Here is a 15689-nt window from a genome sequence, read left to right as displayed (position 1 = left end):
CCAATAAAGCCACACTTCTTAATCCTTCCTGAATAGTTCTACCAATTAGAGACCAAGCATTCAAATACACAAGCCTATGGGGACCATTCTTATTCAAACCACTACAGGGAGGAATGCATTTATTCCATTTTACATTTCCAGGTAATAGGAACTCAAACAGGGCAGGAATCTGGAGGCAGGAACTGAAACAGAAGCCATGGAGGAACACTGATCACTGGCTTGCTCTTCCCAGCTTGCAGTTTGGTTTCTTACATACTGCAGTCCTACCTGCCCAGGGTGGTACCTTCCCCACCTCAATCATTAATCAAGAAAATGCTCCACAGATTTGCCCATGTACCAATCTTAGGTATTTTCTTAATTATGATTCTTTTTTTTTTTTTGGTTTTTCGAGACAGGGTTTCTCTGCGTAGCTTTGCGCCTTTCCTGGAGCTCACTTGGTAGCCCAGGCTGGCCTCGAACTCACAGAGATCCCCCTGCCTCTGCCTCCCGAGTGCTGGGATTAAAGGCGCGTGCCACCACTGCCCGGCAATTATGATTCTTTATTCTCAGATGTGTATAGGTTTGTGTCAAGTTGACAAAAGCTAACCAGTACACAGAGCAATATTGTTATATATGAAGTACTCTGGCATACAAACTTTAATTATATTTATGACAAAATGCAGCAGGTTAAAGTAACCTGTTCATAGGCTAAATTAATCATGGGGAAGCTGTGGACCAAACTTTTCAAGTGAAATCAAGATCTAAGCTTTTATCTAAGCTTTTAGAGTTCATTCTACCCAATTCCTTTTCCTTTAGTCTCAAATGAGTTTAGGAGTTAATTCTTAGATGTTCATTTCAGCTAGGACTGGATGAAATTAATAAAAATTCAACCTAAAAGTAAAACTTTTTTTTTTTCCAAGACAAGTTTCTTTCTATAACAGCTTTGGCTGTCCTGGAACTTACTCTGTAGACCAGGCTGACCTCGAACTCAGAGATCCTGCCATGAGTGCTGGAATTAAAGGTATGTGCCACCACCACCCGGCTCCTATCACAATTTATAAAGCATAGTAAGGAAAGAAGTCATAATAGAACTCTAACAATATACTGTAGTAAGTTGTATGAATGTGATCAAAATACCTGCTTTCATTCACTTAGTATTTCTGGATCACAGTTGGATAATGTTGACAATGGGGAATGGAAGCCGGACTGGTGGGGAGAAGGGTATAGCTCTCCTTCATATTAAATCATGAATGATCTTGCTTGCATTTTGCCCATTTTTCTTATTCCATCTCAACAGTTTAGAACAGCTGTGGAACCCACTCATCACCCTTAGTCAGATTCTGATCTGAGTAGTGGGGGCTTATCTCCATTTCTGCAAATAGAGGTTAAATACCTTGGTCAATAGTTGAGGCTGGACCCAGAAGCATCGGAGTGCAGAGGAAGCCCTTCTTGGGATTAGGATGTTTTCCTTTCATTAAAGCTTTTCAAGTATTGGCATAACTAGGTGGAGGATATTTAACTGTCCATCCAAATAATCTTCCAAAAGACATTACTTCTTGTAAATAGCCATGTCACAGTGGGAACACGTGCCAGTAAACTAAGGCTGTACCCATGGTGGTTGGGGCAACAGGAAGTTGCAAAGGCAAAATAAGGAGATTATATATCACGAAAAACTAAGTTTTAGCTACAAGGATCAGCAACAAGAGTGGTAACAGTCCAAGGCTGGCCAGACAGCTACTGAGCAGAGGTCCTTACACAAACATCAAATTGTGGCAGCCTTGGTGCAAGCAAGGGTTTTGGCAGTCTGTGAGGTAGATGAAGGGGCTTCTCCCCTATACCTCCTTCCACTCACATGGATTCTGGGGTGCAAACTCAGGGGCACAGATGTGCACAGCAAGCATCTTTACCTGCTGAGCTGTGTGACTGTTATTTCTAGTTAGGATGGTCATGGGAGTACATAGTAGGTAATGTCTGTCACACATGGCCCAGGGTGTTAACTTTCCTTAATTTTGCAAATCTGGAGTAAGGAAGGCTAACTGCCCCATTAAGTTGCTGGGCCACTTTTGTAAAGTGTCTTCACAACAGAAAGGAGCCAGGGCCCCAGATACCACACCCCTGGCCAGGAGCTCAAAGGCACCACCTGGGCAGGCTTATCTGCCTGGTCATGTTTGAGGATTCCCTGGGACAATGCTGCTGGTAAAGGCTCTGAATCTGGAGATGTTACTATTTTTAGCTGGCGAAGCGCTTGAAGGTATTAATAAATAAATAAATGATTGATTGATTTATTGATTGATTCTACATCTAACACCAAGAGATATTCTCCTAGCCACAGAGCTTCAGCACCTCCCCAGTAGTCCCAACCAAGAGGAGACCTGTGTGGCAGGCAGGGCAGAGATACAGGTGCCCCTGCCCCTACCCAAATTCTTACTTACCTAGTCTGTGTAGGACCTACAGCTCACAGGGTAAACTAGCATTAGTGCCACTCTGCAGGTTGTGCCTTGAAAAGTCAGCGCTCTAAGCCTCAAGTGGCTCCTCCAAAAACATTCCCAGGAGGCCCTACCCAGAGGGTTTTCCTGGGGATGACAAGGTCTGTCACTGGCACCAGGTCCTGCATAGGATCTCTGCAAAGGCTGTGGCTAATTCTGCTTATAATTTCCTTCTGTCTGTGAGGCCCCACCTCTGATCATGAAGGCTGCAGGTTTAGGCAAAGCTGTCTCCAAAAAGGTCTACAAGTCCAACACTATATGTACAGCTGTGCCTCATCTTGGTGGTTCATGCTGGGGCCCAGAGTAAGCAGCTCTCACACAGGCTGTGCACCTCTGTCCTCAGCCACAACCCCCTATTCCTAGAAATAGCACAGTGAACGTGGTGGCCTGCAGGATATTATGTGGAGCCACGCAGGCCATTAAGCAATGACTTGTCTCCATCTAAGAAGCACAGGCAGGGAGTGCAGCCAACAGAGGAGGCACTGCCTCATCCAGCACCAGCCTGAGACTGGGGTATCTGTCTCCTCTACAAGACTCCCTGTACTTCTGCTCTGGACTTAGCCCTGTGCCCTTGGGCAGAAGATGGGCTAGCACAGCGTTAGCATAGGAGCCCAGGCCTTGAAGGAGTGCTGTGGGGAAGAATGCTACTTCCCCCTAGTCCTGCACATCATCTCCATCCTGGGGACTTGGCTAGATCAGTATTTGGGGTTTTTTAGCCACCTAGCACTGTGCCTCCAGCCACAGGGGAACAACATCCAGCTTAAGAAGTCCCCTGCCACTTGCCATACCCAGGTTAACTCTTCCTAGTCCAGCTGCTGGAGCTCCCAGGACAGAACTAGAGGACACAGAGGCTTGGAAGGCAACTGCATATATGCATCTCTATGTCCCAGGTCACACAGGGTCACCTCCAAGAGATGGACTGGATATCCATCACTCAGGAGTCCTAGGATCACTAGGAGAGGTTGGAAGGCTCCAAGGAAACCCGGTTTCATGATCACCATTCAATTAAGTTCTTGGCAGGCTTGTTATAGGCTAAATGGGTGAATATCCCTCTAGCCCCCATGAGTTAAATTCCCGTTTTGGCTGGACCTTCCTCAAGATCCAGGGCCTAGATACTGGGAAACAGCACTAGATGGGCAAGACTGTGTCTGCCCACACTGCAAGAACTGCACCCGCACAGCCTTGAGGTACGTCCTAGGCCTCAAGGAAGGGTAGCCTGGGCGAGGCCCTGCGGCAATTCTGAAGCTGCCCTCTAGAATTCTTCCTATATCATGACCTGTAGAGTACTAAAGGGCCTTAGCAGCAGCCACAGTATCCTCCAGCTGCTGAAGCAGCTGCCTTGGCTGTGGTGAGAATGCGTTGGTGTCCACTCTCTGAAAGTCAGGATGTGCAACCACAGAGGCCAGCACATCTGCAAGGCGTCCAACATCAAATGCAGCCTGCTGCAGGCCCAGCCTTGGGCCCGCGCTGTCCCCTGTGTCCCCCTTCAGGCCTTGCCTCAGGACAAGAAGTCTCTTCTCAGCGATGACCTTGAGGAAGTGGTAAAATTCTTCAAAATTGATCCCTGTACAGGACTTCATGATGACCTGGGCCAAAAGGAAAGGGCAAGTAAGCCCTGGGGTCACATGCAGACTCAGACTGCTCTGGTGTGCAAAGATCCCTCCCACACACCCAGGTGTCGGGCTAAGATGGGACCCAGAGACAAAGGTATAAAGCCAGGATGGTGGCCGGGGGGTGGGGTGTGTGTGTGTGTGTCTGAGTCACGAAGCCTGGCCCTGGCATCTGTACTGGACCCGAAGCTGACTCGACATGGGCAGGCTGCTTCTCACCTGGCAGTGGTGGTGCCAGTCAGGCATGGAGTCCTTCCATTCTCTGACCTCCTGCTGTACTGCCTGGAGTTCTTGCTGCAAGAAGTACCACATGTTAGCCAGGTTGCAGCCATTGACCCAGTTGTGGTTGATAGAGATGGTGTCGTCCTGGAGGGCAGAGGACAAGCTCCATGAGGCAACAGCAGATATCACCTTTGGTGAGCAAACGAAATCCCATTCCATATCCACCAGGCTCGGTGCTTTGGGTGAGTGTGATAGTTTTAACTGTCAACTTGACACAATCTAGAATTACTTGAGAAGATAATCTCAATGAGGAATTGTCTACATTGGATTGGCCTGTGCTCATGTCTGTGGGGAGACTGTCTTAATTGATATGGGAAGACCCACTGTGTGTAGTACCACCATTCCCTAAGCAGAGGGTCCTGAACTGTGTAAGAGTAGAAAAACTGAGCCAAGCACAAATAAACATATATGCATTCATTTCTCTATTCTTGACTGTGGATGTGATGTGACTAGTCATTTCAAGTTCCCGCCCTGACTTCCCCACAATGATAAGCTGTAATTTGGAATAAACCTTTTCTCCTCTAAGTTGCTTTTTGTCAGAGTAGTTTGTCACAGCAACAGAAATGAAAGAATAGTGGGCAAAGGTAGAAAACAGACGCTCAGCCAGGGCAGCCAAGAAATGCTGATCCCATCTCATGATGGGGCTAACACACTGGGATGAGAGAAAGAGGAACCAGCCGGGCAGTGGTGGCGCACGCCTTTAATCCCAGCACTTGGGAGGCAGAAGCAGGTGGATCTCTGTGAGTTCGAGGCCAACCTGGGCTATAGAGTGCCAGGAAAGGCACAAAGCTACACAGAGAAACCCTGTCTCGAAACATCCCCCCACCCCACCCCCCAAAAAAAGAGAAAGAGGAACCAAGTTAGAACAGGGCTAGGGGATAAGTTCTCCGTAGTCTCACTTGTGGCTTCCCTACCCTACCTTCAGCCCTTGCAGGGGAATAATACTGCCTTCTTTCTACACAGGCAGTTGGGGATGTAGAGGGAGAGAGTCTGGTAGAAACAGGGTCATGTGCACTGTCTTACCAGGTTGTACACTTGATGGTGCCACCCGCTGGGCACAAATACCATCTCACCAGCCTCCTGTATGACTTCAAGGGGTAGGCTGCTGTGCTGGATCCTGGGATAGAGGCGAGTGTCTAGGAGCTCGGCGGAAGTCACATCATAGGGCAGGTTACCGTGGCAGTCCCGAAGGGCCTCCTCCTGCCCTGGCGGGAAGAACAACCATTTCTTCCTCCCACAGATGTTCACTGACCAGCTGAAGGAGCGGAAGATATCCGCATGGAAGGGAGACCTACAGCAAGGGCTTTAGGTTTGTGTTGTGGAGTCCTGTATGGACCCTGGTTTTTGCTGGCCTCTAGGCAGATGCCCTAGATGGTCACACCTCCCATCTCATCTTCACCAGGTGCCCAAGTCCCTTCTGTCATTACCAGGTGCCCCTGGGCCCCGCGTAGACAAAGCGGTAGTCATCCACATTGAGGACGTCCCAGAACTCATTCAGCCAGTCTGATGAGAAGTACACAGGCAGGGTGAATATATCTTCCAGGTCATCCACCAAGGAGTCTCTGAGGAAAGCACAGGAGCTATATAGCACTAATCTACCCTGAGCCCCATCCCAGCAGGCCCACCCACATCAAATAGGGCCACCTAAGATCACCCAGCCCTAGTGGACTTGACTGCTGCAGATCCTGAGGACCTGAGCTGAACCTCAAGTTGCTCAGTTCAGAATGCTGAAGATAAAATGACTTTGGGGGCATCATGGCATAACCATGCCATTTAGGCAGTGGTCACTGGGGCTCCAAACACAAGGTGAGCACCATCCCAGTTCCTGAGCTAATGGCCTCCTTCTTCACCAATATATGGTGGAACACTACCTGGCAACTCCAGGCTGCAGCCCCAGGTGTGAGAGCCTCAAAACCCATCATTTGGGTCCTCAAACACTGGATCATATTAACACTAGCCTCAGAGAAGGCACAACTCCCATCAACATCATTCTGGAAAAAGCTTCTAGACTCACGTGCGTGCCTGTAACTCCCAACAACAAACAGAGATAGGCAGGGTCCCAGTAGCAACAAATTATCTGTAGGTCCCCAAACATCAGGCCTGCTTGCCTTTGAGCACTCAGCAGACTCTTAAATGCTGCTCAGGCATCACTTCCCCTGTGGCCTCCTGATTATGCGACTCCATGCCTTCTTCTGCCCTTTTTGGTTTCAGGGTCTTCCAGACAGAAGTATGATCAAACATTGGATTTAAATACAATGAACAATTTTTTTTAGCATAAATATGCCAGTATAATATTTGGGAAATATTCATTACCCCCTGCAATAAAAAACAAAACAATCCAACTCAAATGTTTACCTAAAACTTTAAACTACTACATAGGGCAGTATTTAGGCCTGTGAGTCCATCTCTACCTGCTTCAACATTATACAGATTCAGGACCAGTGTCCAGTCATGCTTTACCCAGCTCCTGCATAGACCAGCTTTCTGCCTAAACAAGAAGTAGTAGTATGCCAAAGTAGCTGGAGGCTGGTGTTTCTTTTGTATCTGGTCAGTTGTGGAAATTGCAGGGGCCTGAATTCCATCCCATTCTACAGTTCTGAGCCCTATTTTGCACACAAGGGATACAGGAATTCACCTGTCCGCTGTGCCTTTTGCTGGGGTTCTGAGCACAACAGTCTGTGCTTGTGAAAGGCAGAGAAAACACCCAGTCCCAGGACCACCATGGAAAGAAGTGATGCTCTTCCCAAAGTGAGCATCATGAAACTCCTCAGATGTAGTGGGCTTATGGACTGACATGTCCAAGTTGGAAATATCATAAATTTAAAAATGTACTAACAGCATGTGTTTAGATGCTCAAGACCTTAGCACTCCAATAAGAAAAAGGCAGCAGTGTGCCTAAATGGACGACCACTGTAGCTCAGCAGAGCAGTGCAGCATACTCTAGAGGTGTGATCATTTCAGTAGACCCATGGGTTGGAAGTGGGTATGGCTTCTTGACACTGTCCAACATAGAGGAAAGGGATAGGGAAGAAACACCACATACGGCTAGCCTGGGAAAATTCAAACCTTGAAGTAGTTTCTACCAAATGCATTGCACCTATGCAAACATCACAAAGTCAAAAATCTCCTAAGTAAAGCTGTCATAAGTTGATGTGTGAGAAAAGAAGAGGCTAATCAGGGAGGGTGCTGAGTGCCTCTTTAAATAATGAGGGATTTTCAAAGTGGGGTGAGAGCAGTTGTAGAAAGGTCACTTGCCCCTTTTGAGAGTCTAGAATGGGCCAGTAGACAGCAAGAATCCCCGGAACAACCGTGGAAGAAACAAACCTGTCCTCAGTGGGGTCAGGAGAGGGCAGTCCCAGAGGATCTGAGAGAACCTGCTCAAACATTACACAGCAGAGGCCATACAAGAGCTACACAAGACTTATTTTCCTCATGACAGTCCACCTGGGCTGGTATGGTGACCCTCCCAGGGAACTACCCTCCCACCAGTTTTGAGACAGACTAGAACTCTACTGCAGACGTAACCCCTCTGACTGCAGTAGGAATGCTCTACCAAGAAGGCCTGCACTCGCTGCTTAGGGAAAAGTCCCCAGCAGCCATCCGCCGGCCGGTCCTATTACCTGCACAGGTGCCAGTCCTTGAGGTAGAGGCAGCCCCGAGGGGAGGAGCAACCTCCTTGGATGTACTCCTTCCAGTAATCGATATAGTCACGGAAGGGCATGTGCTCCTTGGGGTTTGAATTGTATTCCCGCACTCCACAATTGGCAACCGGCACAACCACGTCTCCTGCAGCGAGAGGGTCGGCACAGAAGTGGCCGAGTCATACGTGCAGTTTCATCCCCTTGGGTTCCGGCCACCCTCTGGGCGAATTATCCAGGTCCCACTCGTCTGTCCGGTCCTGGCCACCCTCCCATCCCGGGGTCTACGCCTCCTGTCTGCTCCGAGTTCCCCAGGTCAGTCCGCCTGCGCCCTACCATACTTCTGCCGCAGATACTCGAAGTCAGGCTTCCCCGCCGACGTCACCCACCGCCGCCGGCTGCCCCAGCTCTCGGTGAAGGCGCTGGAAAACACGCAGGGCTGGTTAGGCAGCAGGAAGCCCTTCACGAAGTCAGCGTAGGAGAAGGCGTCCGGCGCCTGAATGAAGGTCACACTGCTGGGTGCGGGCCCGCTGCAGCCAGGGACTTGGCCCCCGAGGCCCCGGTAGTGCCGCTCGGCAAAGAGGCGGGTCTCTCGATCCATCCACCGGGGAACCTGACCCCGGAGGCCCAGCTCTGCTCCTCACTACACTCCAGATGGGGAGCGGAGGCCGAGAAACCTCCTAAGACGAGTTTGGATCAGAAAACCACAGTAAAGGAGCCCGGAACCAGACACCAGAGGGGCAGCATTCCAGCAGGAACTCAAGCCTTGGCGCTCCCAGCATGTGCGCGTGCGCCCTACGCAGTCCCGCCCTCCCGCGCAGGCGCACGAGCGCTCGCCCGCTGGTGGACCGGCTTCCCAGCTCCTGGCGTCTGTGTTTGGTGGTCCGGTGGCGCTTGCCACAGCGTCTTCCGCGCGCTCCTCTTGCCTCAGGTGAGCGGTACTGCTAACGCGCAGCTAGGCAGTACTCGAGCCCGCCACCGAGACTGGAGATGAACATGAGTCCCAAACCTTAAGGATGACAGAGTCCTGGTGGGGTGCGGAGCGGAGGGTGAGGATCCACGGGGCGTGGTGAGGCTCCCGAGTCTCCGGGATAGGTTGAGGGACCTTTCCAAGAATTGTGGTGTTTACCTAGAAATAGAAAGGGACAAATTAGAAGGGGGAAAAGTGAGTTTTAGGAGATTCTGAGGTTCAGGTAGAGAGGTGTTGATTAGGAAGAGAGCAAGGGTAGAAACAGGAGGCAGAGGATTGTTTGATCTAATTCTCCCATTGTGGACCTCATTGTGACTCTTTGGTCAAAGTGTGGAACTCTATTGCAGCTAGGTCATGGTAGGAGATGACAGCTCATAGAGAAATTCAAGTGGAGAGAAACACATAACCTTATGCCGGGACTTGTGGTGCACGCCTTAATCTCGGCATTGGGGATGCTGAGGTAGAAAGATCCGAGGGTTCTAGGACAATTTGAACCACAAACCAAGACTGGTCTCAAAAAGAAAAAAAAAAAAAGCCAGAATACAGTAACAGCAATAAAACCCCAAGTCATCCAAAAATTACATTAAATCATTAAAGCTTCTGGTATCAAGCCTGTTTTTCCAGGCATACATGAATTTATACATTTTATTCCTGTTCCCTCCTCCGTCTCCTGGAGTTCTCTTCCTTCTTTTCCTACATTGGCAGCATGTTATATTTGGAAACATCATTTTAGATCTTTAATCTATTTCTTGGCATACAGTTCTTAAAATTCTTGGACTACCTGAGGGTATAAATGCCGTTTTGCATGCTAAGGAGCCCAACACCATTCAGCATCCACTAGGGTAGATTCCAGGTGGAACTGGTAACTGAAAACCTGAACAGGATCAGAGGGTGGGGACTTTGAACCCAGACCTCAGCCTCTAGGGCTGAAGGTTAAGTAGGTCATCAGTGACCAGTGTTTAATCAGTCATGCCCATGTAATGAAATGTCCAGAAAATCCTTAGGCAACTCATTTAGAGGATCCTGGAGAGTGTGCCTAGGGAGAACGTGGGCAAGGAGTTCTCCTACTTGACCTCTTGCAACTTTTTATACCCAGTGTAATGTCCTTTATAATAAAACAGTAAATGTAAGTTAGTGCTTCTCTGAGTACTGTGAGCTTCTGGGGGAAATCCAACTCAAGGAGGGCTCTCTAGGACCCTATTTATAGGTACTGGTCATCAGAAAAAGAGGTGACATGGCCTGGGCTTGCATCTGCACTCAAGTAGGGCCTCTTGGGAGACTGAGTCCACAACCTTGGGATCTGATGCCATCTTCTGGCAGACATTGTCAGAGCTGAACTGAATTAAAGGACGTTCTTCTGGTGTCCACTGCTGACACTTAGGGTCCCAGAATTCTGTGCTATGACGTGAGACTAGAGGTAAAATAAGCAGTTTGTTTTTCCATAAAAGATGAAAAACCAAAGTAGGAATTGCTGCTTTACCTGTTAGTCTAAGACCGGTGTCCCTGAGGAAGAGGTCAGGCCCAGCAGGTATGTATGCTGTCATGATCTCTGGGGCAGCACAGCCCCTAACACAGGAAGTGGGACATGAGCTCCCAGCCTCATTTAGTTAATGCTGTAATTCTGGTCTTCACATGGTGGCCTCTGGGTGTTAGTCACATCGTCGAATATGTGAGGCCTGGAGAGAGAGGCCTGAAACACAGGTGTGTGTCTACAAAGCTGCCTCTCCTGCCCCCCGCTGGGGGCTGCTAGTGATGCATATCCTCTGCCCACACAGACCTATGGAAACTGCGCATCCTGGGCAGAGTCACCCCAGAAGAAAACAGGAAAGGACCGGAGTTGGCACTCTGGAGGAGATGAGGTGGAAACAGTGGATGGTCTCATTTCTCTCTGAGTATCTAGAGCATGCCCTGCAGCTAGGCTGTGGTGTTTGAAACATCCTCAGAAGCATGGCTGAGCCTCCCAGGGTGGAGATGGGAACTTCTGAGGGAGTGGAAAGAGGGTCTGCCGCAGAGCGGGAGGGCAGGTAATGGAAAGAACCAGTCTTACCGCCCCCGCTTGGACACACTGCCGCACTGTTCTCTCTCCCAGCCTTGTAGTGGAAGGTGTGCAAAATGTTGCGAGTTCTGGTACTTTGGAAATTAACTAAAAATAGGCTGTTTACTTGCTATTGAGTTTTACTCAAGGGCACATGTGTGATGGAAATGCTGAAAGAGACCCATTATGCCAATCCCAATGTGTTCGGAGTCACAGTCAAGTGACGTGGGCCTATTCCCTAAGAACGTCATTTATGTGAATTAGCTTGACACCCAGGGATTGCTGGCCATGACTTCCCACAGTAATTGTGCCTCTCACATGAGGGTCCACACAGGGCTCCTACTCTACCTGTACTGGTGTAGGCAAATTAACCTAACAAAGGTAGACACCAAACAAAGAATTCAGGAACAGAGCATTTCTGGAGGGCCCACTTGGTATGTGTGCACCAGGTGCCCATGGAGTGCATAAGGCTCGCTTCTGTGAAGGTCCCCTTTGGTGCACAGAGCGGGTTACCTTTGGAAAGCTCTCTGAGGTGTGGGATGCTGTGGTTGGCGGTGGGCATTAGGAAGGGCAGAGGTGCCGTTTAAGCAGAAGTGTCAAGGTGGAGAGCAGTTCAGGCAGGGATGGGAAGGAAGGGGCCACAGGATGAAGCTCAGAGCCCTGGTAGACTGGTTGGAGTTGGGTATGTTTTCTGTGATTTGTTTTGCACTCTCCCCCATTCTCCCAGAACTCAGGACCTCCCATATGCCAAGCAAGTGCTTTACCCTCAGGGATCCTATATTCAGAAGAGTTTTTGGCGGAAGCATGACATTTCCTAACTCTCTTTCCTGACTGAAGGGGCAGGATGAAGGGAGAAGGTCCTGGAGGGGCTGTGCCAATAAAGAATGACACCGAACCCGAGAAGGTATCATGGAGAGCTGTCCGTGTTGCCAGATGGGGGTCACAGCCTGTATCCTAAGCCAGGTCTGAATAGAGCCAGATTAAAGGTGGAAAGCAGAAAAAGGAGATTTACTCAATGTGGCCACATTGGGAAGAGGGACAAAGAGACCCAGTGAACCCCCAAGTCCTGGAGTGAGATTAAATAGAAGGCCAAAGATTTGCATATCTAAGCAGTACAGGTGTGGCCCCACCCACCATTAACCCGTCTTTGATCTTCCGTCTCCTGTAAGGTGGTCTAATAAGTTGTTAGAATCATGGGAGATCTCTTTCTGGGAGACAAGTTCCCTCTGACTAGTACCGTTTCCTTCTCCCAGCTGGAGATTCCAGGGGAGATTCCCATCTCTTTGGGGTCCATTGTTTCAATACTCTGGTGATAGTCAGAATGAGAGACACAGTTGTCTCTTTAAAGTATCTTCACTTTTGCCAGGCCTAGTACATTAGGATTTGCGTATGGGCTTAGGAGGATGAGGAAGAAAGGGATCCAGAAGGACTCTTGGTTCCAGCAGAGCTTTTGTGAGAATAAGAAGCATGTGGCCAGGGCCTGGAACAGCCTGAGGTACCCAACAGATGACTGAACAAGGAGGGGTGATGGGGCCGGACTGGTTGGAGATGCCTGGTAGGCGTGTCATGAAGCCGCCCAGCGGGCAGCCAGAGGTCTGAGGTGAAGCACTGAGAGCCCGCGGGCCTGACAGATGTGGTTAGGTGACGTCAGCCTTGTCACGGTACTCTTACGCCTTTGTGTCAAACTGGGGGCAGGGATTGGAGGGGGGGTGGCGTCTGAGGGAGGGAGGAAGGGTGGTGTGTGTTTTGACCTGGAGATTTTCGTTGTTGTTTTTGGTTTTTCAAGACAGGGTTTCTCTGTGCTGTCCTGGAACTCACTCTGTAGACCAGACTCGCCTTGAACTCAGAGATCTTCCTGCCTCAGCCTCCCTAAAGGTGTACACCACCACCACTGCCCAGCTAAACTAGGAGATTTTTAATAGGCTTGTGGACCAATGATGTTGTCCAGGAGAATTCCTGGAAAGTTGTGTCTGATTAAAACTATAGTGACGTGGAGAGGTTGGAAAGTTGCCAGGAGCTAATTACCTTATCTCGGGCCCACTTTAGCCACGTGACTAGCCATTCCTTGCCCGCCTCTGTATCCGTAACATCCTGTGACTAAGAGTAAAAACCTCTGGCATCTAGTAACTTAGCAAACCGCTAGCCTCTACCAATCCAAAGGCTGAGAATGTCATCGGACAGCATCTGAGGCCTATAGAAAAGCTTTCTCCGTCTTGCTATATCTACCTCTCTGATGAACCCACCAAAGTGTTTTACATTTGCTTGATTGATGACTTTCTTTGTTCTGTAAAACTATAAAACTTGATGAAACTGCTTGCACTTTGGACCCTGGAATTGGGGGTGACCTACATCTGTGTCACTGGGCCATGGTCACTCAACATGGTTCTAGAAGAAACCTCTGTTACTCCATTTAAGGTGAGAGCTGTGCTTTTTGTGTTGACAAATGAGATTGGCCACAACCTGTAGTCCATGTCTAGTTGCCAGAATTGTGTAGATGAAGTTTATTGGAATAGCCATACCTCTTGGTTGATGGGTCACCTGTGGTGGTTAGTGATCGTGACTAAGACTCATGGCTTCTCGCCTGAAGTGCTTACCACGTGGTCCTACAGCAGCTTAGTAGACCCAGTGCAAAGAAGAGTGAAATCAGTGATTCTGAGGAGCAGAGGTTGGGTGGAGGGCCCTGTGAAAGATCTGGGTTCAAGGGGACCAGGACCCCCTTCTTGAGGACTCCATGGGAGGCATGTCAGTCTAAGCAAGGTCATGGGGTCTAACCACACATGGGCAGCTTCTGCTGCATGGGTGGGAACAGCTTTCTCCTTTCTGCCCTTCCACTTAATATCTGTTTATTTTGGCTTTCTGGAAAAGACGTCCTGGAAATCTGTGGTAGGAAAAGTTGTAGCCACATGCTTCTCCCTTGGCGTTTGTCAAACACGGGTACAGTTCTCATCCTTATTGTCCATAATGTCCTAACGGCAAGTGCTTGCTCTCTTCTCCTCAGCTTTTGGTTCTCTGTCCTTTTCTCTTTGAATTTCAGAATGACCTAGAGCTGGTATTGACCCGCGGTCTTTTACTTATTTTACCAGAGGGTAAACAGAGGTCCAGAAGCTGAGGTAACTTTTCCCAAGTTGTAAAGCTGTGGTGGAGCTGGAGGAGCTGCAGCTGGGACCAGGGCGAGCTTCCTCTGCTGCCCCACTGCTGGGCCTGGAGATTTTCTGGGAACCCGTGGATAATTTCACTGCCTACTCATGCTCTGCACAGGGACAATCTTGTGGAGCTGAAACAAACCTTTTGTGGTGTCTAGCAAGGTGGCAGTGTGTTGTCCTGTTTCCTGGAATATGACTCCTAAATCCTGGGAAATGATATGCCTTCTGCTAGCCAGCAGCCCCTAGGTAATTCGGGGCAGAACGGTCATTGAAAGACCAGGGCAGGGTCAGAGGATGGGGACTTCAGTCTTATTCCCAGGCCCCAAAGAAGGAAGAGGGTCTGAAGGTTGAGCAGATCACCACTGACTAGTGGTTGAGTCAGTCATACCCATGTCATGAAGCCTCCACGGGTAGACTGCCTAGCAGCTTCCTGGTAGCTGAACACGCAGAAGTTCCAGGGAGGGCACGGAAGCCTTACCCCGTCTTCACACCTGGCCCCGTGTGTTTCTTCATCTGCATCCGTTTTAATGGCCTTTACAATCAAATGGTAAGTATAAGTGTTTCCCTGAGTTCTGTGAGCTGTTGGAGAAAACAAATCCAATCTGAGAAGATGGTGAACCCCCACACATGGGTAGTGGGTCAGATGTAGCCTGGGCTTGAGGTCGGCGTCTGAAGTGAAGGCCATCTTAGGACCAGACTGTCTTCAAGAAGACGAGGTTGCATGGAAGTGGACTGGAGCCACCAAGCTAATGTACACCTTAGAACCAGTTGCTGGGTGCTGAATAAGGAGACATCACACGCGTATGTGTTTGCAGAAGTGATGGTAATGTAGGAGAAGCTGAGTGTGGGTTTTTTCCTTATATGGACCCAGGCATTGAACAAGCCTGCCTGTTCTCAGGCAGGTCTGGTTATAGCTGAGCAATGGGAAACCCCTTCCAGCCAGGAATTAGATAAGGCTGTCTTCAGAAGCTGAGCAGTGTTCTGTGTGGCTCCCTGCCTTGGAAACCATGACTGATTGGGCTGAAGTAGCTCCCCTAATTCTGAGAAGTGCATGCCAGTGCTTTTTAAAGCTATTATTTTGTGTTACAGGTGTTTTACCTGCATGTATAAACATCACGTGAATTCAGTAACCCTAAAGACCAAAAGATGGCGCCAGATTCCCCCTCTCCCAAACAGGAGTAATAGACAGTTGTGAGCTACTATGTGGGTGTGGAGAATCGAACCTGGGTCATCTGGAAGAGCAGCCAGTGTTCTTAAACAGCTGAGCCATTGCTCCAGCCCCCACCCCCCGCCCCGTGACTTTGAAGGGTTCAGAGGTCACGTGCATGGCTTGGAGGTGCTCTAGCCTGTGCTCACTAATCTTACTGGAGTATCGGCAGCTCTGCAGAGGCAGGAAGGTGTCAGTACCCTCCCCCTGCCTCCCCAGGCATATGGTAGAAGGATCAGGCACCGGCTTCCTAGTTCAGGGACTTGTTGCCCACGACTCAGTGTGGCTTGTCGCAGTAGAAGAGGCTGCCACTGGGGTGGCCCTGGTGTGCTAGGGAGG

The 15689-nt window shown here is 49.4% G+C and overlaps 2 protein-coding genes across 8 annotated transcripts in view; one reads left to right on the top strand and one right to left on the bottom strand.

Moving 5' to 3' along the window:
* Snap47 (synaptosome associated protein 47) overlaps positions 1-15689 on the top strand; it is a 71799-nt gene that overhangs the window by 13667 nt on the left and 42443 nt on the right. For 2 of the 6 annotated variants that reach the window (XM_042284108.2, XM_006997226.4), the window contains exon 1: positions 8794-8926. The exons of 1 other annotated variant lie outside the window; for it this stretch is intronic. The gene's annotated coding sequence lies outside the window, so the exon portion shown is untranslated. Of the gene's footprint in view, positions 1-8793; positions 9065-15689 lie in introns of those variants that run through there. 3 more of the 6 variants (XM_076542454.1, XM_042284106.2, XM_076542453.1) reach the window with 2 other exon arrangements.
* On the bottom strand, positions 103-8596 carry Jmjd4 (jumonji domain containing 4). Of its 2 annotated transcripts, none has more exons than XM_006997228.4 (6): positions 8332-8596; positions 7978-8143; positions 5785-5919; positions 5381-5648; positions 4295-4441; positions 103-4051 (listed from the first exon to the last, which is right to left on the bottom strand). In XM_006997228.4, the coding sequence occupies exons 1-6, from the start codon at positions 8594-8596 to the stop codon at positions 3752-3754; spliced, it is 1281 nt and encodes a 426-aa protein (XP_006997290.1). In that variant the 3' UTR covers positions 103-3751. The 2 variants fall into 2 exon arrangements, with proteins under 2 accessions (XP_006997290.1, XP_076398566.1); XM_076542451.1 differs by having other exon boundaries at positions 4295-4369.

Source organism: Peromyscus maniculatus, chromosome 8, assembly GCF_049852395.1.
Source record: "Peromyscus maniculatus bairdii isolate BWxNUB_F1_BW_parent chromosome 8, HU_Pman_BW_mat_3.1, whole genome shotgun sequence".
Lineage (NCBI taxonomy): Eukaryota > Metazoa > Chordata > Mammalia > Rodentia > Cricetidae > Peromyscus > Peromyscus maniculatus.
Note: the sequence above shows the minus strand (reverse complement) of the source record. Positions and strands in the feature narration are given on the sequence as shown.